The following is a 22,133-nucleotide window of genomic DNA, read 5'->3' on the forward strand; positions in this document are numbered from 1 at the left end:
ATGCTTTCGTCCACACAACTGCTGTTATTCCGACAGCCCAACTGTGAAATCAGGGTACAAACAAACCAGCTTCATTAAGCATTTTGCACACTAAAAATAAATGAGTAACCCCATTAAAGAACAGAGTGGACTGGGTCATGTCAAGATTTTAGAACATTACAGTTTTAATGTCGATGCAAAAATGTGTTAAGTCAACGTAACTTCAACCAACTGGACGAGGATGTGAGTGAAAACAAAAAATCTATTGGGGATGTCAACACTGTGGATACCTCCAATATATCCAGCAGGTCATCTTGCATATGGCCTATTAGTCACTGTTCTGAGAAGTCTTTCTGCAACTAGAACTGAGGGAATAAGTTTTTCTTTATTCTGAATAGTACCCTGTTAATGGTTGATTGAATAATTTCATGTATCCCCTTTACAAGCTTGATGTCTAAAAGGGCTACAGTGTCATGTTGTGAATCTACGTCCAATGCACTTCAAAGTAAAAAGGGTTATGTAAACTTTAATAATCACACTACTATAACTGTCTTTGTCAGGTTTTTTTTTGTCTTCTTTTCTTGAGGCACAACCTTTGGCATTCTGCTTAAAGGTATACTAAGAGGTCCAAAAAAAAAAAAAAAACAATTTTTGGTGGAAATCATATCGTTTTGATAAAGTGTAGAGTAGGTTTTGGATGTGCCCGTGTTGCTGAGGGCATCGACTGACGTTCCCTGTGATGGAAAAGTTCAGCGCAGCACCCTCTGTAGGAAGGCTGTAAGAAGCACACATCAACCGGAATGCTGCAATCATTCACCCATGATGATGCCCAACAAGTTGATCAACAAAATAAGTATTTTATAGGTTTTATAGTTATTTTGTTATACTTACAAGCAGCTCCAAACCTGAGTAGTCATGGTATAGCTTTTTTTTTTCTTTAAACATACAAAAACGTATGTACATTTATCTTCACTTTCTGTAAACAGCAAGTGTGTTCTCCTTTTAAATCCCTTTGATGATTGAAACATGCAAATCTTACGCACAGTATTTAAGTATAAAAAGAAATCAAGACAAGAAAGTAATTAAAGGAGATGAAATTTTACACCTAAAAAAAAAAAAATAATGCATCCATCAACAGTGCTTAAATGGAATGCCAGCAAACATAACTTTAACTCATCTCCATCTGGCCACTGGCTTCCTCCATACAATCGAAGAAATGTGATTCAATTTTTGGAAAGAAAAAAAATAAAATAAAAATAGAGGAAGAAACTGAAGAAAGACAAGGAATATACACTATATTCCAATGCCTTTTTATAGTACTTGTAATACTTATGTTTTCTCATATGGACATCTGAAATGCAGGGAAGGATTTCCCCTACGATGTGAGTACACACTCATACCCTCCCTACCAAACACACACGCACACACATTCTTAGACCCATTTGAGGAGAGAGGAGAACCAAGCAGCAATTTGACACCAACAAAAAGATGGGACTGAGCATCACAGCCCACAGGTCTTACAGTCAGGAAGCATAATTTTTTTCACCTTTCTTGTCTCTCAGAAGCTGAGAAGTCCAACAATACATTTAATCTTTTGCAGTTTTTCTGCCTTTCAGTAAAGGGTTTATCATCACATAAAGGAGTTATTTTCCTAGGGCACTTAACAGGGAGGTGAGCATAGTCTTTAGTTTCAACTGTGGGTAGTTTGTTGCCATTTCCATGTGATGGCCATGGCTGCAGAGTGGCGGACTCAGTGTCTCTGCTCTCCCACTTCATGTGGCGATTCACTAGGAGGAAGGTACTGCTGAGAGGTCCGCAGCCCACCTGGGTGTGACAGGAGGGGGAGGAGGAGAAACAAGAATAAGGAGGAGGAAGAAGGGGAGGGAGGGAGGTTAGCCACAGAGCTGCAAGCCAGATGAGACACACTGCAGTACAGGAGAGGAGGAGGAGGAAAAAAGGGGGGAAGAAAAAGATGAGGTACCTGCAGCACCAGTGCCACCCTTGGAGATTTTGCTCAGTTTGGAGCTAGAAGTGGAGGATGAGGAGGGAGGGTGGTGGTTGTGGCTGCCCTCGGCGTACGCCCTCTTGCGCGATGAGGATGAAGACAAAGAGGTGGATCCGGGATGAGCGAGCGCCGTCACGTCCATGCCGACCAGTCCCGTAGGAGCCCGTAGCAGGCCTCCCCCGCCACCTGGTCCCTCTGGTCCTCCTCGTCCGTTTCCGCTGTGCGTGTGGGTGTGAGGGTGACTGTGCTTGTGATGGCGGTGGAGATTGTGATCGGCTCCACGATGTTGTTTCTCTTTGCTCACCAGCGGGCTGGAATGTTTATTCTTGTTGTTTGCTGCCATGCCTTCATCTGATGAGCTGTGGCGCTCAGATGATGAAACTTTTATCTTCATCTTAAGCTCATCTTTGCCTGGTGGTCCACTTTTATCTAGCTGGGAGCTTCCGCCAGACCCAGGAACAGCCAAGCGGACTTTAAGTGAGCCTTTGTCCCGTTTGTCGCTGTGGTGGCGTCTATCTTGCCCTGAAGATGAGGAAGGAGCTTTACTTTTCATTGGGGAGTTAGTGGTGCCACCGTGGACATGCAGGGATACTTGGTAGGGCTGTGAATGTTTTCTGTGGTCTACTTGGCTCATAGTGGATGGTGCATAGGTAGAAGAGGAGGAAGACGATAGATCCACCCTCACGTCGCTCTCCATTATTCCATGCTGCTCCTGCCTGCGTTTCTGCCCAGACACAGCCAGCTCTGCAGCATGTTTCTCTCTGTATTTGTCCAGAGACAGTTTCTGAGCTGAGGGAGGTTGTGGCAGAGGAGGCTGTGAAGCTGGTGGAGGAGGGTAGGCAGGCTGAGGTGGTGGCTGATGCTTGCCTACTCCGCTCCCACCAGCTCCTTTTTGTTCCTGTTTGACGGGGTTGAACTCTACTGTTTTCTCAGTCCTGTACACTGACGGATGCTGAAGCAAAGATGAAGCGGAGGTCTGCAAGGACATTGTCTGTTCTTGGTGAGGGATGCTGAGGGGTTCTTGTTTTATACAGGTGGAAGAGTACCCTGCTTGGTTGCTCTGGGGCCACTCGCTATGGCTGGCTGGATTGTACGTGCCAGCCATGACCTCCAGAGACAGAGGTGCCCCTCCAGACTGGCCAGGCATTGGGACATTGAAGGTGGCAGCTGCTTTGGAAAAACTTGGGTTTGAGGATGGGACTCCGAGGAGCGAGGCGTCACTAAGGGAATGGTCTTGGAGCATGGAAGGACCAGCAAAGGAATTGTCCGCCAACTGGTTGCCGTCAGACTTAGGCTTTTTGGCAGCTTGTGTTGCCTAAAGGGTAGAAAGAGGATATTTGTGAAGCTGTGAAGAGTCTGATAATGATAATGATAATGATAATATTAACAAATATGTACATCTGGTTCTTTTTCTCATACTTGGCTATAAGTTTAGACCTTTTGATTATATTCAGGCAGGTGGGCTTTTTGCTTGTTTAAAAAAAGAGCTCAAAGGTTTACATGTAGCTGCTTTGGTAATGTTAAAGTCTAGGAATGGTATTTGTATTATTGTTATCTTGTTATTATTATTTCTATTTCAATTTTTATTTATAATGTTGGCCAGTCTCAGAGGAGTGGGAGGGGATATAGTTGCTGTTGTTTTCACAATGCATTATATATAATGGTTAAAAATTCCAATAAAAGCATCTGAACAACAATGATATTACAATTCTCTAAACACTTCAGAATGCAGGGTAAATATGTAGTATTTCTCTTTGGAAAAAGATTTCTGCCTTTCACCTTTTTTTGTTTTGATTTTGTGGCAAACTGGTTTTGGATGTGCCCACTCAAACGCAATTAACAGCTGTTTTTTATTGTTCTGTTGTTTTTACATCAACACTGACATTATATAAACATCAACCAAAATGAGCTCTGATAAAAAGGTTTACGGCAAGCTAATCTGTGCGTGAAGAATGGAGCAGAAATGTATCTTACCCTCCAGTTGCGTATTCTTTTTAACCGGCTGGGCGTCTTCTCCAGAATCTGAAGAAACTCGTGGGTCAACTCTATAAAACATGAATGCAATCATCAAACACCATCAGACTACATAGCGAAACTGACGCAATGCAACTGCACACAGAACCACAACAGCATCGTTTCAAGTCAAGTAAAATTCAAACTCACCATCAAGCAGCTCGAGGGTGACAGAGCTGTCCACGTACTCCCACCAGTGCTTGCCATCAGTGGAAACTGGGATCTCCCAGTTGGACCACTTGCACGCCAGGTGGATGCACACGCAGGCAATCACCGTGGGCTTGTACTGGAGGCAGAAGGTAGTGAGGTGTAGACTGTGTAGTGTGAGATGAATGTGTGCAGTGTGTGTGTAGGTGGATATATCATGTGTGTGAGTGGATTGAGGCCAGGTGTGGTCAGGATTGGTCCCACATGTGGAGAAAAGACAAAAGAAGAACAGAAAAAGGAGCAGACAGCTTTAATTCCCTGTTAGCAAAGATTGCAAATAAACAGTAGAATTGTTTTTAAAAATTTGTCAATACAGTGAACTGACCATGTATCACGTCTTTCATTTTAAACACAATTCTCTCAAACAAATACAGGCAATATGTCTAAAAACGTATGCTTAAGGACAGAATTCCCAGTGTGCTTGGAAGAACATGTTCAGTTGCATCATGAGACAAATGATTCATGGGATTCGCTAAGTTTAAATGATGGGACATCCAGACAAAACTGAGGGGGGGGTATGGTGTGCCAACTGTGAAACACACTGAACCCTGAGGCCACTCATGACACTTGCATCATTGTACAGTTTCCTCACGAGGAAGCTGCTCATACAACCATCTCTCTCTGTCTCAGTGTGTCTTTCTGCATTAAAAAAGGAAAGAAAAAACCCAATGGGTGCTCCGGATCCATGACGTGGCATAAGCGCTGCCAGTGTCTCCTAATCTGACCTCTGCCCCATGGGTGAATCAGCATTTAATGAGTCTGACATGTACCAGTACAGTTGTGCACCAGTGAAATTGCAAGAACCAAAAGTATTGCAAGTATAGATCATGGATAGGTGGTACAACAGGTTCATATTACATCACAAACAACAGTATTCATAGCTGACATATTAAAACAAACTACACCTAAAACATGGGTCAGTTGTAAACACAAATGGTTAACTTTGGGTCAACATGAGGTAAACCTAATCACACTGTCTGTGCTACAGTATTCTGAATGCAAAGTTCACTTATGTTGCTTTTATTTTGACAGTGCGCGAGGGGTTTACCTGAGTTTCTGGAGGGCTTAGGTGGTGGTCGCAATTTTGGGCTAAAATTAACATATTTAATTAAAACATGTGCTGTGTGATATTAGGAAATGCTAATGAAGAATCAAGGTTTTTAGTAATAGGATTTGAACTGCTATTTTCTCATCCTCCCATAATTAGGCTGTAGTGGCTACAGCCAGGTGTTGGGACGGGTATAGTTAAAATTACATTTTTTATCTATATTAACTAGGGATATAATATACATTAAAAACTAAGTTAAGAAGTTATGCTAAATACATACCTGGAGAGTGGGGACCGCTTTTCTACATGTTTATGCTTGTTGAACAAGTGGTTTGATAAAGTACTAATTGGCTTTTTACTTTTTATTGTAGTTACAGTAAAACATTTATCTTTGACTTCACCAGGTTCACTGTCTCCACGGTGGCTTCTATAATTGAAGAAAAAACGCTGTGTGCCATCGACTCTAGAGAAGTGAACCTTGCATTTAGAACAGATGTCTGCTCCCAAGCTCAAGAATTATTATTATTATACAGAATTATATGCACAATGTGATTAATAATGACTCTGAAGTGGTTTCCTGTTAGCTGGAGTTTGGTGCCACTAAATCACTAAAATGTGAATCAAAGTTTCTCAAGTAAAGCCATGTCTATTTTATGGCTGATCTAAGTGTGCTGTAATGTTACGGTCACTATGTTTCAACATGCAGCTTTAAAAAAAGAGAGAGAAAAAAAAAACACCTAGTGAAAAATTGGCAGCACTGCATTGTAAAGCATATTTGGCAGAGGCTGGATGGTAACCTTGTACTGCGAGACAAGAACAATGCCTGGAGTCTGCTCAGTCAGATGGCAGAAGCCTTAAAGTTATCACTTAAAGGATTTAGCTAATGACTACATTTACAATATTTTCACATTATACTTCCAAAATATTTTAAAACATGGGTGAAAATAAGTCATTATCAAAATCAAACATCCAGACATTGTCAACTGATCTGAAGAGGTCGAGTTAAATACAGTAATACAAATTCTTAATGCCTACTTTATACAAACCCTTTAAGGACCCAGTTTTAAGACTTAAAGACATGTCAAGAAAGATATTAAGTCTTCCTCAGAAATAATCATCACCAAATTAATTTTGATCTGAAAACAAGAGAGACTGAATAACTTATTCATACACTTGGTATTTTCTAACACTGCAGGTCCTTAATGGGTCACAATTACGTTTTTCTTGTAACATCTTTTACGTTAATGAAAAAATGTTGAACAGCAGCTAGAAAAAAGTGCATTTAAAAGTCAAGCATAATATTTAAAAAGTGACAAATATTTGAGGAGATAATGCATTTTGAACAAATGGATATGAAAGAGAGAATTTCAAAAATGAATTTGCGGTACTTACCGGAAAGACCTCTACGAGAAATGTTTACATCTGTGAAATCTTTAGCTGCTATTCAGGCTACCAAAGTGTCTTTCTTTTAGAATTATGCACTTTTTCGCAACCGAACAAACATGTGGGTTTCAAGCGCACCACTACACTTCACATCTTGCATTCAACCCATCTGTGCCAACACGTGGTCCCTTGTACAATACACCGCACTGCGACTGGGGCCGGTAACGCTACGAGCCACCCTGTCCCGCTCCCTTTGAACGAGGGAGGGGAGCCGAGGGGGAGGAGGCAAGCGTCCCAACAACCGCCAGCGCAAGTAGGGCCCGTTGGACACTGAAAGGGTACCCTGCATTACAGGAAGCTATGGTGTGCAGTCAAAGTGCAACAAAGGAGGGGCAGGATAACAACCTGTTGGTAGCCATGAAATAGGAAGTCTGTGCCAGATCCTTGCTTGCTGTAAGAGAGAGATAGAGAGGGAGAGAGAGAGAGACACACACAAAGAAAGAAAGAGAAAGATATGGAAGGAAAAAACAAGGATTACTATTGTTGCAAAACAAAAGCATTTTTTATCATTAGGACAAGATCTGCATGTTTAGTTTATTTCCAAAGCACTTATTGAGCCAAGGCCAAGACTGAAGACAGCACGTAGACTGTTGCTGTACTATGAACATTATGAAGCTTAATGTAAACTGGTAGATTTTATACTGATATTAATAATGTAATTCTGTATTATCATTAAATAACCTGCAGTGTTACTCTATCACGATCATACTATTTACAAATATTCAGCTTAACCAATTAAGAATTTTATGCAAATTAAAAAAGGGAAAGATGAGTAATTCAAGGTTTCATTTAATGCATATTGAAAACGTGACAAACAAAATGAGATGGCAAAACCACGGTAACGAAATTTAACAATGTGCATGTTTCAGCCTTGGACTTGGCTCAATGAGCGTCAGTACATGTCTTTCATGTGCTACTGTGTATCATACAATGAACTCAAAGGATCATCAAAAGGATAATAAAAAAAAAAGATGTGTGTGTGTTCAAGTAAACATTAAAATCATGAGGATTTTTTTTTCACCCCCCTCCCCACCCACATCTGAGGTGGGACAGACAAGAGCAGAGGGCACAAAGAGCAAAGAAGGAAGCCTCTACCTCGCACTAGCTGGGAACATTTCACCACATCAGTGTGTGGGTGATCAATAGTAATTTCAAAGCCTGGAACAAAATACATGACAGGTGAGTTCAACACAGACACAGTTGAGAGGTGACATGTCATTTTATGAGTAAACAAACAAAACTGTCGCTCAAATGCAAGACTATTCATTAAGGTTCTAGTACGTATTTACACTCCAGTTTATAAGGAACACCTAGATTAAACTAATGCAGTATAAATACTAAAACTAATCTCTATCAAGCATGTGGTGGTTTACTGTATCATTGTTAGGGTCACGCATAAGATCATAGGCTGCTCGCTGCCAACCGCTGCCCTCTTTGGAGGATTTATTCAGTCACTTATTCCTCAGAGTCACCAACATGCAGAAAGACTCACCCTGGACATCATCTATGTGACCTGCTGCCCTTCAGATCCAATCACAGACAGACAAGCACACTTAACAGCTTCTATCCCAGAGCTATATGAGAAGTGAACTCTGCCTAACACTGATACTGGCTGCCTGGCACATGTGTGACTATCAGTACTACAATACTTTGTTACATATAAGAACACCGCACAGATGTCTTAATGCCAACTGCACCTTTCTATGTATATATTGCTAATAGCACTACTTGTATATAGGGCCACTGCAATTCAGTAAATGTATGTAATATTTTATTATTTATGTATTGTTTTATACATTACAGCAAATATATATATTTTATATATACAGTGGAGTCCAAAAGTGGGAAAGTGGTCACAGACTTTTGTATTCCACTGTATATTAAGCTAGTTTGTTTGTTGTGTGTAAATACAGTCAGGACTGCTATTCACTTCATTGTATGCTGTGCAATTAAATATAAAAAGGACGTCTACTCTAAAAGACACACCTCTCAGTATAAACACTTATACACTTCAAAAGCACCACAAACTACAGCCTCCAACGTGACCATAAAAACACACTCAATTTATCTACAACAGATTACATAAAAGACAGAATACTAAAGCCCTCGTGGAGATACCATACATAACTGAGCTGGGTTGTATTATACTGCAACAGGTTTATCTAGGTGTACCCAATAAACTGGCACGTGAGTGTTAAATAGAGATAATGGATTTCAATCTTTGTGAGTCCGTTTGTTCTAAATGAAGTGCATTTCTCAGTGTTGCATGTAATCAATACATTTGGAGATAATTGATTTGGCCATAAAGTAAAATGAATGGGATCATAATTTACAAGAAATTATGTCTTATATCAACATCAAGAGAATGACATGTCACCTTAACATGACTTATTGATAATATTTCACATTATACCCATACAGCAGCTGATAAAAACATTCCACTCAACAGGCTGTGATGATATAAATTCAACAGTGATCAATAGCACTACTCCCTTACTGATAATGATCAAAAGCCAATGATAATGATTATGATAAACAAAGCGCTCGCTCTCTCTCTCGCAATACATCCACTCCCGTCACCACTACTTACCCAGGGTCTGCAGCACTATGGATTCAAGTATCACCAGCTCTTGAGCTTGCTGGAGGTATGCCTGAAGTTTGATAGACAGTCATTACATAACAATTGTAATGAGTCTATTAATCTTACCTAACAACTGATTTCAAAATGGCCAAAACTCCAAAACAGAGAGGCTCATTTCACGATTAATGTCAAAAAAGTGTTGGTAGGTGTAGGTCTGTGTCACACACCAACAGCAGGCCAGAGCCGGAAAAATAAGCCCGTTATACAGGGCATGGCACAGCCAGTTTATACATAGGGAAACCATGACCAATGAGCGAACTGGAAAGACAGATGTGGAAAGGGGGAAAAAAAAACTTACAACCATACAATGTGTGCAGTCACCCGAACTTACATTACTTTTTGTGTCTAGAGGCGATTCTTGGGGATTCAGGCAGGCATGTGCAACTTTGATCACATGTTCGAGTTTCCGAGGTTGCTCTTCCACTTTTGCGGCCAAGAATAAGGTGGTCGGAGATATTGTCTGTGTAAAAGCATTGATACATTTTAATACAGACACCAGATAAGCAGTGTAATATATGTCACAGTCTCCTCAGCATGTTATATGAATGAATTATGGTATTATAGGAAAAAAATACTTACATTCCTGTGGAATTTGGTGAAAGAGTGGTGCATATAAAATCTATGCATGTAAACAATAGCTGTATTTATTGTTAGTTGGGAGCTGGAGGATGTGTGTCAAGGAACATTTTGAAATCTGCTTAAGTGAACAATTTAGAAATCATGCTTCATTACGCAGCTTCTTTCCCTATTTAAAAAACTGTTCAAAACCGGCAAGGACAGCCAGAGTAAAGAAGCGTTTTCAGTTAGATAAGATAAGATAAAATACTCCTGTATTAGTCCCATGAGGGGGACATTTACATTACTGCAGCAGCAACGTGGATAGTACAAATAGGAGAGCGTCAATAAAAAAAGAATGAAGAATAATAACTAATTTCTAAATAAGTACAAAAGCAATAATAATAGTAAAAAGGATAAATAGGAAAATACAAGAGTAATATTGGTGTTGAGTGATAATACACCTGAGTTTGATATTAATATTGCACACATTTAGGGTGACAATTATACATATACATATTACACAGCTGAATTGAAGGAGCAATATAACTGAAATACTACTATTGCACAGTCAGGCACATTTAAAAAGAAATTACAGGATTTATGAAGACAGGTGACTAATGTTAGCTTCACTACGGCTACGTCGAAATAGCTCCCCCCAAAAAAAGTTAAATGACAGCAGTCAACATCACCGCATGGGGGCTAATGGAGCATATGGTTGTTCAATAAATTACACTTAAGTGTGACAAGTGGGGTGAGGCTTTTTTTTATTTTTATTATTAGTTGACAAGTGGCTTAAACAGCTGCGAATTTGGCTTTAACCCTTAAACAGGCAGGAGTGGAAAATTAGATGTTATTACTTATCTCATTTGCACATACATATATTTTTTAATTATTTTAAATTTCATGAGTTATATCACCCAGGATATGTTGCCCCTATTAAGGCATTAAAAATGGTCGTAATGGTAAACAACTTAATGTTTTATTGAATGAAGAAAAATGATATATTCTTGTTTTCACTGGTCATTAATATCACACATATACTAGCTTCTATACAGGGTTCCCACATATTTTTTACCATTGAATTATCAAATCTTTTCCATAATATTTTACCCAATTTACATGACTTAATTGAAGTAGTTTCAGAGTAGATGTAATACCCTGTATTCTGGATCCTTTTAACGGGTGCTTTGATCTCACTAAATGATGTGTGCATTTTATAATTATATCCCAGAGCAAGCATTTGGCCCCAGATCACACATTAGAAGATATTAAAAAGCTAAATATAGCAATCGATGATTTGTATATTCATATTAAATGAATCTACTGATTTTTGACATAGTGAAAGTGGGGGGTCCAAGTCCATGCAGCTTGTCTTATATCCTTTATATTTGATCAGAGTAGCTCATCCCTAATTCAAAACTTTCCCAAAACATTCACCTAATTCCAAACCACAGGCCTGAAAAACAGTTTTTCTAATTTCATAACGTTTCCAGGAATTTCATGACTGTGGGAACACTATCTATACTGAAATGATCATTTCTATCAAAGCATAGACCTACCACACGCTTCAACTGATTCTAAAAAGGACAAGACACATTTTAACAATTGAATAAAACCATCTTGACCACTTCAAGCCATTGACTGATTCAAGCACTTGAACATCTGGGCAAAAGGTACACCAGCCACGGCCTATCCCCAAAATATTGATGCTCAACGCTATGTTCTTAAAACCAAAATGTTTTGCGCGCAATGTCCCACCTGACCAATAAAAACAGCAACTGAAAACCAACTTCAAAACCCTTCAATCATGCTCATAGCAGGGTGTTACAGAGTGTGTATCTCCTGGTGCACGCTGCCTGTTTAAGGGTTAAGGCCTTTTTTTTTTTACTAGTAGCTGGTTAGCATGCTACATTAGCGGCGTGGCTAAACATAACATCTAATCGCATTGAGATTTCAGATTATGACTAATATAGTAAGATCACGTTGCAATTAAATACGACATTTTACCTATATGAATACAAAAGTCACGAATCTCTAACTCTAAGCCCCAGCGTGCAGCTTTAAAACGAGCTAATCAGGGCCCGTCAGTAACACCAGGTTAGCGCCATGTCTCACTTTTTACTCTCCTTGTTTACAAAAAAAGGGATACACGTTGAGTCTCTGACCCATGTCTTGGACCAGATTCGCCGCTTGTTGTCGGTAGGACAGCTCCCGGTCCGGTTCCACTCCGAATCGGCGGGACGGTGTGTTTTCTAGTTGCTCCCGGGTGAAGAACCACTTGGACGAGGATCCCCGGCACGCCGCCATCTTTGCTCTCCAACGTTCACTCTGGGCAGAGAGCAAAGCGGAAGTGACGTCTCGGTGTCGCACAGGAAACCAGCAGTACTTCATGCTGCAGCTGAGCAGCATCCATGATGCCAGGCCTTCACACAGGATGGTCTCTCTTTTACTAACATTTTCACCTCATAATTACATATTCCTTGTCTTTCACCTTTACACCTGGTTAGTATGGAATCAGATTTCTGTCAGAATGATCAAGCAAAACTTTTTAAACATCAAACAAAAATAATAATCTGAGAGAATAAAAATCATCTAAAAAATAAAACATAACTTGCAAACAAATGATCCGTGTAATCATGTAAACTCTTGGTCTTTGCAGTTGCGCTCTCAGCTCTCTCCTTTGCACTCCCTGATTTTTTTGCTTGGAAAGCCGTCAGTGAGAAAGGAAGGTTACTTTGGAAATGTGATAAGTTACAGATTACTATTTACCCTATTTAAAATGTAATAAGTAATGTAACTATTTAAATTACTTAATCAAAGTAATGTAGGCTTATTACATTTTGTAGAAAATATTCACTATTTTCCTTTATTTATTCCACTTCCTTTTCCTCACTTACCTCATTTCCTTTATTCTTCTTTCCTTCTCACTAATTGGCTGTGTGGTTCACCCTCTGTCACCTAATTGTCCTGATTGAGTTCACCTGGTACACTCAAGCCATACTTAATGACAGAACTCCTTCTCCCTCACCTTCACATGGTGTGGTGGCATGGTAAGAGGTTTTATCTCCTTTAGTTTCCATATTCTTTAGTTTTATATTTTATCCTATGTACATTTACTTAAACTGAAAATTTCATTTAACTTTTTAAGACATGGCGATAATTCAATTTGTGTTAATCTAATCTTTATCTGTATCTTTTCGTTTCAGGCTTTGAGACCCTTTGAGGTCAAGTCTCATGGCTTTCCTTTTCCTTACCGATGCCAATGATGGTACTTGACCTTTTTTGAACTTCTTACTTTACACACTTGATTACTCTTCTATATTTTCTAATGAATGTGTTTAGCTGTTGGGGTAAATGTACCCATCAAGTCCAGGTGCTTTTCATGGATACTGACATGAATGTATAAGGGTCAGGGAGATAATTTCTAGTAAGTGAGATTTCTCATTTGAAAATGTGTTCATGTAGACTTTAGAATATAAAATAGTTACTTTATGAAAAGTCTGGCATAGGTTTGATTGGTACTATGACATCATTTAAGCCCATGTGTGCTCCAAATATACATGTAACTAGTTAATCACTAATCACTTAAACACTGACCACACTTACAATTAACTAAATCAAGTCCATGCAACTTAACTAACATCTACTTCTTGAATATCATCTACTATTGTCCAGTTTTAGATATTTCTTTGTGTAAAGCAAATAAAGGAGTTTAATTGGCAACAAGTGGGTGGGATTTTTATTTCCTTCACAGTTCATCTTTAAAATTGTACCTGTTTATGCATCTTAACTTGATTTGGTCCATAATCTTGTATTGCATATTTCCTGGATATTGTGTTCACTCATTTTTAGCCTAGTTGTATTCATCTTTTTGTATTGTTGCAACAATGTTTATTGCGCTTACAGCAAGGTCAGTCTTGGACAAAAAGTATTAAGGAAGCTAGTGTTATCTCCAAAGAGCCGAGTTAATCCTTGCATAACTTGTTCTTTTAAAGTGGGGAAAACAACTCTTATTCCAGCTTTTATTGAGCAGTAAAGTGAGGGATCACATTAACAGGAATGTGTTGGATTATGTTGTGGATGGTATGTAAGGCCGCTGTAGCAGTCCTGCACACTTGTGTGCTTTAACAGTGGGATTGACTGTGAATGTGCCCTGATAAATATTAGAAGTTCTCTTACTGTTTTTGAGGTCTGTGACAAGCTTAAAGATTTTGGTGTGGGTCACTCATATCCATATCTAGAGATGTACATTAACCATTATAAAACTAAATCTAATAGTGAAAAACTAATGATCATATGACACGTAGTTTTTTCTCTTCAAATGAATAAGGAAATTCACAAAATTGGCAGTTAAATATTTAATTATATAATTACATCAAACAACAATACTTAATTAAATCAACTATACAAACAAATCCAAAATGAAATCCAAATTTGCACTTGGGTGAAGCAGTCAAATCTCAGATTTCCATGTCACTCGAATTGTTCTCGTTTCAGGCCCAAAAATTCCAGTGCATTTCCAACAAGCAGTTTATCCTGCAACACAAGAGTACAAATAATTTAATGAATTACATACATATTGAACTTAGTTTAAAGGATGAGGCTGACATGCAGAGCCAAACCAACGATGAAAGCATCCTATCTATTGTGCGTCTATCCAAACTCTGATACACATTATTCCACTGTGCCCAAGACCTCCAGAGAGAGAGGGGAAAAACAACGTTGCACTACTAAATCTTTTGATGGCTAATTGTAAAATGTTCATTCCACTGCTGGTAAATATAAGATTGCTTACTTTCTACCTAGCTATTTACTGTAGTCAATATAGGGACAATTCAAACAACAATACTGAGGTATCTGCATTTCCTAAATAAAGGCAAGGAAAATATTTTTACCTTGAGTTTGTCATCAAATTCATCCATTGATTCAATCAGGGATCCAGGCTGCAGCTCACCCAGTGGGAATGGATAGTCTGTTCCCAGCATCACTTTGTCCTGAAGGAGAATATATTAAACATTTAATGAATATGTGCTAACATACATGTGACACGCCTGACGGTATTAAACAATTCTCTGCTTTTAAACAGTCTCATAGTTGAGCAGTTGTGGGCTTGGTCAGAGATCCACAGTTTTTGGTTAGCCTGCCCTAAGCAGATACAATGTATTGAGGATTGCTAGATTTATGAAGGCCCAGCCTGTTACCCACTGCCTAACCATAGGTCAAAATATAATTGAATATCAGTACTGGGCTTGCGAATGCTCACCCAACTTATATATATTAACCATTCATCCTCAGATCTGTTAGGCTCCTGGACAACACATTTTTTTCTGACCACCCATAGTAAATGGCAGATGAATGAGCAGCTCACTTTTCCAATAACATCAATAAGCAGCTTCAGGGCGATGGGATCATGTACTAGGGAGTCAGTGTAGAAAGAACCAAGGTATTTCCGTGGATTGATCTCGTTGTCCACAGCACACAGGTCAGGACGAACATTGTGGCCATGTTCAATTCTACCAATGGTGAATGGGAAGGAGCCACCTGTAAAAAGGATTAACAAACATTGCGCTCATATTACTCTGCTTTGACTTTAATATATTACATTAGAAATGTATAAGCACGTCTGGTCTTTACCTCCATGAGCAAAGCAGACTTTCAGTTTAGGGAATCTCTCCAGGACACCTCCAAATATCATTGAGCAAATAGCCATGGTTGTCTCTGACGGCATGCCTTTCAGATGGAAAAGACAATACAACAGTGTTTTTTCTCATGCTATACTTCAATTAAATATCTTGTTATTAGGATTATATAAGTGGGTTAATATATTAAGTGGCTGAAGGTTAATGAAAACACAATATTAAGCAATTGAGCACAAAATGATCAATCACAAAGCAACTTGCAATATGACATTAAAGCTAAAATACTGGCGTCATCAATCATTTGAGGAAATAGTGGGTACAGTTTTGCTCTGCTTTTTCTGTTCAGTTTGCTATACATTGGATCCATTTCTGACAAAACTACTGAATTTTCATAAGTAAGATATGTTTTTATTTTACTATTGACCAGGACCAAGGGGAATATTCAATATCTCCTCCATCTACTCCATCTCCCTCACCCACCAGCCAGGGTAGCCAATACTTAGCCATTCTCCCATCCGTCTGCATGTCCCAGGGGTGGACAAATATGGAGCAGCCAAGCTCCTCAGCTGCCTGCAGGGAAGACACACTGCAAGGTCAGTATTTCTCAATAAATGAGCACTTGACCTATTAATACATAGGGATGTCACTTTAGAATGGGATTAGTCTAACCAGTGACATGTAAATGCTGGAATAGTTTCTTATAAGGCACACAATGTTCCAAGAGGAATATAATTAGTATGTGCTGCAGTATGCAATGTCTTACAGCATAGAAAGGATGGAGTTCAGCAGCGTTGAGGTCCCAGTTGTTTATATGTGAGCCAATCTGCACCCCAGGGAAGCCCAGTTCCTTTACGCAGCGCCTCATTTCCAGCACAGCCAAGTCAGGGGCTTGCATGGGCAGCGTTCCCAGGCCCACAAACCTCTTGGGGTGGCTACTCACTGTCTGGGCCAAATCGTCATTTAAAAGGCCACAGAGATCCAATGTGTCATGAGGTTTGGCCTGAAATCACACAACAGGATTAAAAAGTAAAAGGTGTGATATATTTTAATCATGTATACTTTGTCTTATAGTGTTGATGCTTTCAGTTGTGACTAAAGTGGAACAAAGACGGATGCAGTAAGTAGCTTTGCAGGCTATGATATAAGCCACTGGAGTATCTCAGAAAAAAGCATTTAATTTGCTTCTTTTATTTAACAGGATTGTGTAGGTGCAGTTCAGTTATTTTGTGCACAGTGAAAAAAACATTTCTGGTCTTAAGCACACAACAATGCAACACAATAGAAGTATTGTTTTTTGAAATGTGCTCTGACATGAGGTGCACTTACCCAGTAACTGAACATCACAGGAACAGTAGAAAGGGCTTGGACTGTGACACCTGAATGTCATAATAAGAAACAATGTTTTTAAGCATTTAAAAGATAAAAACGTTTTGTAGTTTTTGTACATACATTGTTTTTGTCTTTCATTTCATTTGTATACCATGCTGATCCATGTCTCGTATACGTGCGTTTGCATCCCAGCAGTTTTCTTCAATCACTCGAAACAAATTCCCATCCTTCATCATCTTTGCTTCACCCTGAAACACAACATCCGCACCAATCACAAACAACTACAATTAAAATGTTCCTCGTCTCTTTACTATAGAGTTTGGAGGTTGTTTCTCTGCTATGCAAACTTGTCATAACACTTTCTCAACCACATGATGGCAGCAGACTGCTGATGACTGTTTCATGGAAATCCTGAAAGACGTGAACTGTCATTAACACCTGGCATTATGATTTGATGACAGGCAAAATACTTTTGAATAGTTTCTCAGGATATATTAAAATACAGATCTGAATAAACAAACAACATCTGAGCAGTTTCTCCCTAGTTAACGGCTGTAATTAAGTCTCTCATCCTGGGTAAATCTACACTTGCATTGCCATGTGGATAGTAGTCCTGTTAGATTTTGTTTTAACATTAGCTTCAGTGCTCTAACAGCTGTTCATCATCAGTCTCTGCATAATTTCTGTACATCTGTGTGACACATTCTACTATATATTCTTGTGTACAGTTTGCTGATGCGCAAAGCTCAACCAGCATCTGATGCTAAAAGTTTATTGGCTACACAGTTGCCAGGCTGCTCCGTGTTCTGCTCTGTTGCAGCTGTGTTTGAAGCGGATCTGACCACTGATGCAGTGGCACCGTGCTGTGTTCTGCAGTAGCTCATGTACTATAGCAAGGACTAACCTGACAGTGTTCACAGGGGGAGAACCGGCTGTATCCCAAGCATAGTATAAAGTACATATTATTCAACTGCATAAGTGCTCCTATACCCTGTGTGTACACACATGTGAAAAACATGTGACTCACCTTGCAGTGATGGTGAAGCTGGACAAACCCACCATATCCATATCTCTGAAACACATGTAAAATACATGATTATGTTTTAAAATGTTACACAATGGAAGAAACCTACACTGTTTATAGCATATTTATGGTGTATTAGATTTAGAAGTAAAATATCTGTATAAACATACTCATGTGCTGGTATTCCCCATGCTCCCTGCTGTGGAAAAGCCTCTATTGATTATGTTATCCCATCTGCAGTAGTAGCTGATAGTCTAAAGGACTATCCACTCTGATGCCTTGGATAACTCAAAGTCAATGCCATCTGAGGCTGTTTACTCTTTTGCATACAGATGAAGTTTCAAATGATCTATGTGAGCAATATAGCCAGTAAGGCCCCAGCTCATATCCTGGCAGATCAGCAGTGCAGTGTACTTTGTTGATACCAAAAGCTCCTGCCATTCAAATTCAAAGTGTTTTACTTTCTTCTATAAAAAGTGTGAATCTATGTTTTGGAGTCACTAAAGGTACAAGTTCATTATGTGGCAAATATATAATTTTAAGGTCAAAATACTAATGAACTATCTAATGGAAAATAAGTTATTATTTTGTGGGGTGTATTCGACTCCTACCAATGGGCGAGTACAGCTAATGTCAACAAAACACAGGGGTTAAAATGTGTGGGTGGTGACATGTATATTGATTTCTATGTATTTACCACCTGGTCAGAACTCTTGCCCTAAACTTGTTTTTGTTTGACAATGGTGTTGCAATTGGGCTGATACACAGTATTATTTCAGTGTGCCACACAATTTCGATTTGTGCCATTTGTGCCAAAGCTGAGCAAGAAAATTTGAAACTATTACTTCTCAACTCAAAATACAGTTGTATAAAGGGATTGTACAATATACATTTCATTTCTTATCACATGAGGAGGAGTGAGGGCACATGCTGGTCATCTCCTGTTCAGCACGAAACATGGGCAATCATTAGCTAAGGCCAGGCCTCCAATGTGACAAAGACATAAGAGAAGGAACAGATAGGACAGGGAAAAGCAAGGCCACTTCCACCTATTGATTAAAGTTTAACCACCCATAGACAGCACAGATTTATGGAGTAAGCTGTTACCGTAGGTCTCCTTGCTGACATTCCAGTGGGAAAACGTCTGTATAGTTTATTTAACTGGCATTCAGTAGCATTAAATCCAAGAAAAGGCTGCATGCCACAGAGCTGACACAGATCAAGATGTGTTTTTAAACCCAGTGAACCACACAAAATGACTTCCAGAGTATAGATTGAGTGTATTTACTTGAGGCTCCAGGCTACTACAAAATCATCTCAGACTCTTAATAAGCTTGTGTCTCTCATTGCCTACCTGCTTCAAATCGGGCCATTCCTTTGGTAAAATGTGATTATGAATATCAACCTTCATCCTTGTTATTTCCCTCAGGGAATGCGAAGGTCTGCTGCCCGAGATTTCTTGCAAGTAACTGTGGAGAAATCCAGCAAACTCTCTCCGCCCTCAGTTAGAAACTAATGACTGACAGGTGAATGACTGCTGCTGGGACACCTTCGTCATTTATTACCCCCCCCCCCCCCCACCCCTCACCCTCCCCACACCCTCCCCACACTCACACAAACAAACAAACACACACCATGCCCAAAACCCAACTTTTAGCCTAAACTGAACATAAACCCAATTCTAACCTTAACCTCTTAAGCCTCAAATTGCAGTTTGAAGTTGTGAGGACCGGCCAAAATATTCAAAACATTGAAATGTCCTCACAATGCTGGTTTGAACTAAAGTTTGGTTCTCTCAAAGATAGAAAAACACACACATATACACACACACACTAACACATTATAAACAATATCTTAAAGCAGCATTTCTGTGCAGCAAATTAATTTTATGCAGACCCAGAACTTTGTGCTTACAGTTTTAAATTAGAGGCAAGTTTGATGATAGAGTTACAATATGATTAGGCCTGGCTTTTACTTTCCATCAATTTGCGTATAGGCTGCAGCACAGTTGAAAATCAGTGACCCACGGTTTATAAAAAACAATATAAGTGCCAAGCTGATTGATAGTTTACATAATTGCTTCTTCCACTTTTTTCATTAGTTTATGCCCTCACCTGCTCACATGCTTGTGTTTCGGCGCCGCCTAGTGGTTAAGTGAAGTAGCCTATTAAGGTGATGCACTCATTGTTTGTTAGTAGCGACAGCAGCCCAGCAGCAGGCAGGCTGTTTCATAAGGTTTAACTAACTTTGATAGGAGTTATAAGTTATCATGTCTAATGAGAAAAATGCAATATAACAATGTAACATTAATTTTTTTAAAGCTTTATTTTGTTCACAGATCAAATATTGATTCTATGGGGAAATTATAAGAGGTTATTATAGAGGAACTATGATGTTTGAGTGAATTTGGAGGGTTTCCACAGTATGGGAATTAGGTGCTCACTTCTGAGAGGAGGGGAGAAGGAGGAAGGGGAGGAGGAAAAAAAAAACTTGCTGGCACCGCCTGCCAGATTCACAGCAGATCTCAGCCATCTATCGCATCGCTGCATCTAACCCTAAACTGTTTGTAAGTGGCTCCCACGGACAGGGTGTTTACATCCAGGCTGCAGAGCTGATCCTTGCAGTGTAGAGTTCACACACAGGGAGTTGTTTCGCTGCTGATGCTGGGGAGATACACCTTTTTTATCTCCCATCTTCTCTTATCGCCATCTCTTCACCCTCCCTGCGCAATTGAGTCGACACCGGTGGCATATTGGACGCGCTGGATGGCTGCTGCACTTTGCGAACCGGTGTGAATCTTTTTTTTCTTCATCATCAGCTCCTCTTGCTTCTGAGCCTCAAAACAAAAATAAACAACTGCAGCAACAATGACAGACCCAACGACCCAGGAGTCCTACCCTGTCCCAGACCCGACTATTGTGGATCCCTGCCCGGCCCCTGTGCGGAACGGCCAGTGCGCCCCGGATGGCTTCACCAACCATCACCAGCAAGCCAAAACCCCCAGCCAGTCTGAGACGTTCACCACGGGCCAGGAGATGAAAATCACAGACAGTGTAGAGGGAGAAGGTAACTTCATCCATCTCTTCTGTTTAGTTTTTTTAGTTTGTATTTTATTCTTTTTAAATGTATACCTTTTAGATATTCATGTGATTATGTCTGCATATGTGACCCTGGAGAGATGGGAGGGGTATTTTTACCCATGTAAGGTATTTTTAGCCTGCTATCATTTGAATAATTTATGACAGTCCTACATCAGCAGGATTCAGACTGAAGCAAAAGTTATCAGTCTCATATTAAACATAAAACATATAGCTGAAATCCCCTGAAACTCATAACATCACCCATTCTTTCTCATCCTTTCCACCTAGTCAGTGACAGATATAGTTGTGATTTAAGATAGGCTTGTCTCAAGGGAAAAAACTGTATATGGGAATTCAACTGTTACTTTAAACATATTCTCAGAGGCACATACACTCAATCTGCATTAAAGCTATATGCTGGTAATAGTCACATGAATGCCCAATAAACCCTTAAGAGTGTTCATGCTTGCTCTAGCATGTTTTTGTATGTGTTATCCTACAAATGTAATCCCATTCATCATGTAAAGTGCATAAAACCAGTGAAACTAAAATTCCACAGTGGATAATAAGAGGGCCTCAGTTATTCAATCAGTCTTAAGCCGGTTGCTTAGTTTATATAGCCATTCACTGGGTTTATTTAATCTAATGTATGTTTATTGGATGGAATTTTGAGAGATTACTGACATGTTAATTACATGGTATATTTTCAGTAGCCTGCTAATGATATACGAGTAATTATGTATTGAGTAATTGGAATGGTTATTGTAATTAGTGCTGTCACTGCTATATTAATATTGATATATACTGGAAAAGAATCTACCATCTGAAAGAAGAAAATAATCAGGAAAAGGCAGAATGAATAATGAGTTTTATCTGCTTTATTAAATGTGTAAAAATGCCCTAATTGCATTAATGATGTTAATGGGAAGATTCGAACTTTAAGGAGGAATATTGAACCATTGAAGAGATGTTGTTGATTAGTATTTTAGAAATAATAAAAAGAGGTCAAAGTCAAGTCAAAGTCAAGTCAAAGTCAAGTCAAAGTCAAGTGGTCAAAGCCAAAGCACGAGAGGTTAAGAAAATCAGACTTTCTGTGTGGGACCATCTCCAAAAACAGTGGATCCTTCATTTCCCATAATGCCATTCAACAGAATCATTCATTAGACC

At 39.3% G+C, this 22,133-nt stretch overlaps 3 protein-coding genes across 5 annotated transcripts in view; 1 reads left to right on the forward strand and 2 right to left on the reverse strand.

Annotated features, from left to right (window-relative positions):
- Positions 1 to 140: 140 nt before the first annotated feature.
- Positions 141 to 12,201, reverse strand: ccnt2a (cyclin T2a). 3 transcript variants are annotated; one of them, XM_053328553.1, is made up of 10 exons: positions 12,044 to 12,201; positions 9,916 to 9,997; positions 9,668 to 9,796; positions 9,286 to 9,346; positions 7,791 to 7,853; positions 7,041 to 7,086; positions 4,148 to 4,311; positions 3,959 to 4,029; positions 1,961 to 3,299; positions 141 to 1,803 (listed from the first exon to the last, which is right to left on the reverse strand). In XM_053328553.1, exons 1-10 carry the CDS (start codon positions 12,199 to 12,201, stop codon positions 1,730 to 1,732), a joined length of 2,187 nt encoding a protein of 728 aa, XP_053184528.1. In that variant the 3' UTR covers positions 141 to 1,729. The 3 variants fall into 3 exon arrangements, 2 of the variants coding, with proteins under 2 accessions (XP_053184528.1, XP_053184527.1); XM_053328552.1 differs by lacking the exon at positions 141 to 1,803 and having other exon boundaries at positions 1,820 to 3,299; XR_008321941.1 differs by lacking the exons at positions 141 to 1,803; positions 1,961 to 3,299; positions 3,959 to 4,029 and having other exon boundaries at positions 4,179 to 4,311; positions 6,645 to 7,086.
- Positions 12,202 to 14,237: 2,036 nt separating this feature from the next.
- Positions 14,238 to 19,400, reverse strand: acmsd (aminocarboxymuconate semialdehyde decarboxylase). The gene is made up of 10 exons (XM_053328695.1): positions 19,241 to 19,400; positions 17,890 to 17,934; positions 17,014 to 17,110; positions 16,860 to 16,909; positions 16,297 to 16,533; positions 16,010 to 16,103; positions 15,529 to 15,624; positions 15,263 to 15,435; positions 14,790 to 14,888; positions 14,238 to 14,430 (listed from the first exon to the last, which is right to left on the reverse strand). Exons 1-10 carry the CDS (start codon positions 19,295 to 19,297, stop codon positions 14,368 to 14,370), a joined length of 1,011 nt encoding a protein of 336 aa, XP_053184670.1. The 5' UTR covers positions 19,298 to 19,400; the 3' UTR covers positions 14,238 to 14,367.
- A 1,344-nt stretch (positions 19,401 to 20,744) lies between these two features.
- LOC128368083 (transmembrane protein 163-like) overlaps positions 20,745 to 22,133 on the forward strand; it is a 59,825-nt gene continuing 58,436 nt past the window's right edge. The window contains exon 1 of the mRNA XM_053328820.1: positions 20,745 to 20,952. Coding sequence (XP_053184795.1) covers positions 20,754 to 20,952 — 199 coding nt within the window. The 5' untranslated portion in view covers positions 20,745 to 20,753. The remainder of the gene's footprint in view (positions 20,953 to 22,133) is intronic.

The sequence above is a fragment of the Scomber japonicus genome, chromosome 11 (assembly GCF_027409825.1).
Source record: "Scomber japonicus isolate fScoJap1 chromosome 11, fScoJap1.pri, whole genome shotgun sequence".
In the NCBI taxonomy this organism is placed as follows: Eukaryota; Metazoa; Chordata; class Actinopteri; order Scombriformes; family Scombridae; genus Scomber; species Scomber japonicus.

Coding starts and splice junctions, on each gene's coding strand:
- acmsd (XM_053328695.1), bottom strand. CDS start 19,297: ATGAAGGTTGATATTCATAATCACATTTTACCAAAGGAATGGCCCGAT. Junction 16,910..17,013: donor ACGAGACATGGATCAGCATG/GTATACAAATGA, acceptor TATGACATTCAG/GTGTCACAGTCCAAGCCCTT. Junction 14,889..15,262: donor TTATTGATGTTATTGGAAAA/GTGAGCTGCTCA, acceptor ATTCTCCTTCAG/GACAAAGTGATGCTGGGAAC.
- ccnt2a (XM_053328552.1), bottom strand. CDS start 12,201: ATGGCGGCGTGCCGGGGATCCTCGTCCAAGTGGTTCTTCACCCGGGAG. Junction 9,347..9,667: donor CTCTAGACACAAAAAGTAAT/GTAAGTTCGGGT, acceptor ATCAAACTTCAG/GCATACCTCCAGCAAGCTCA. Junction 4,312..7,040: donor TATTTCATGGCTACCAACAG/GTTGTTATCCTG, acceptor CACACTACACAG/TCTACACCTCACTACCTTCT.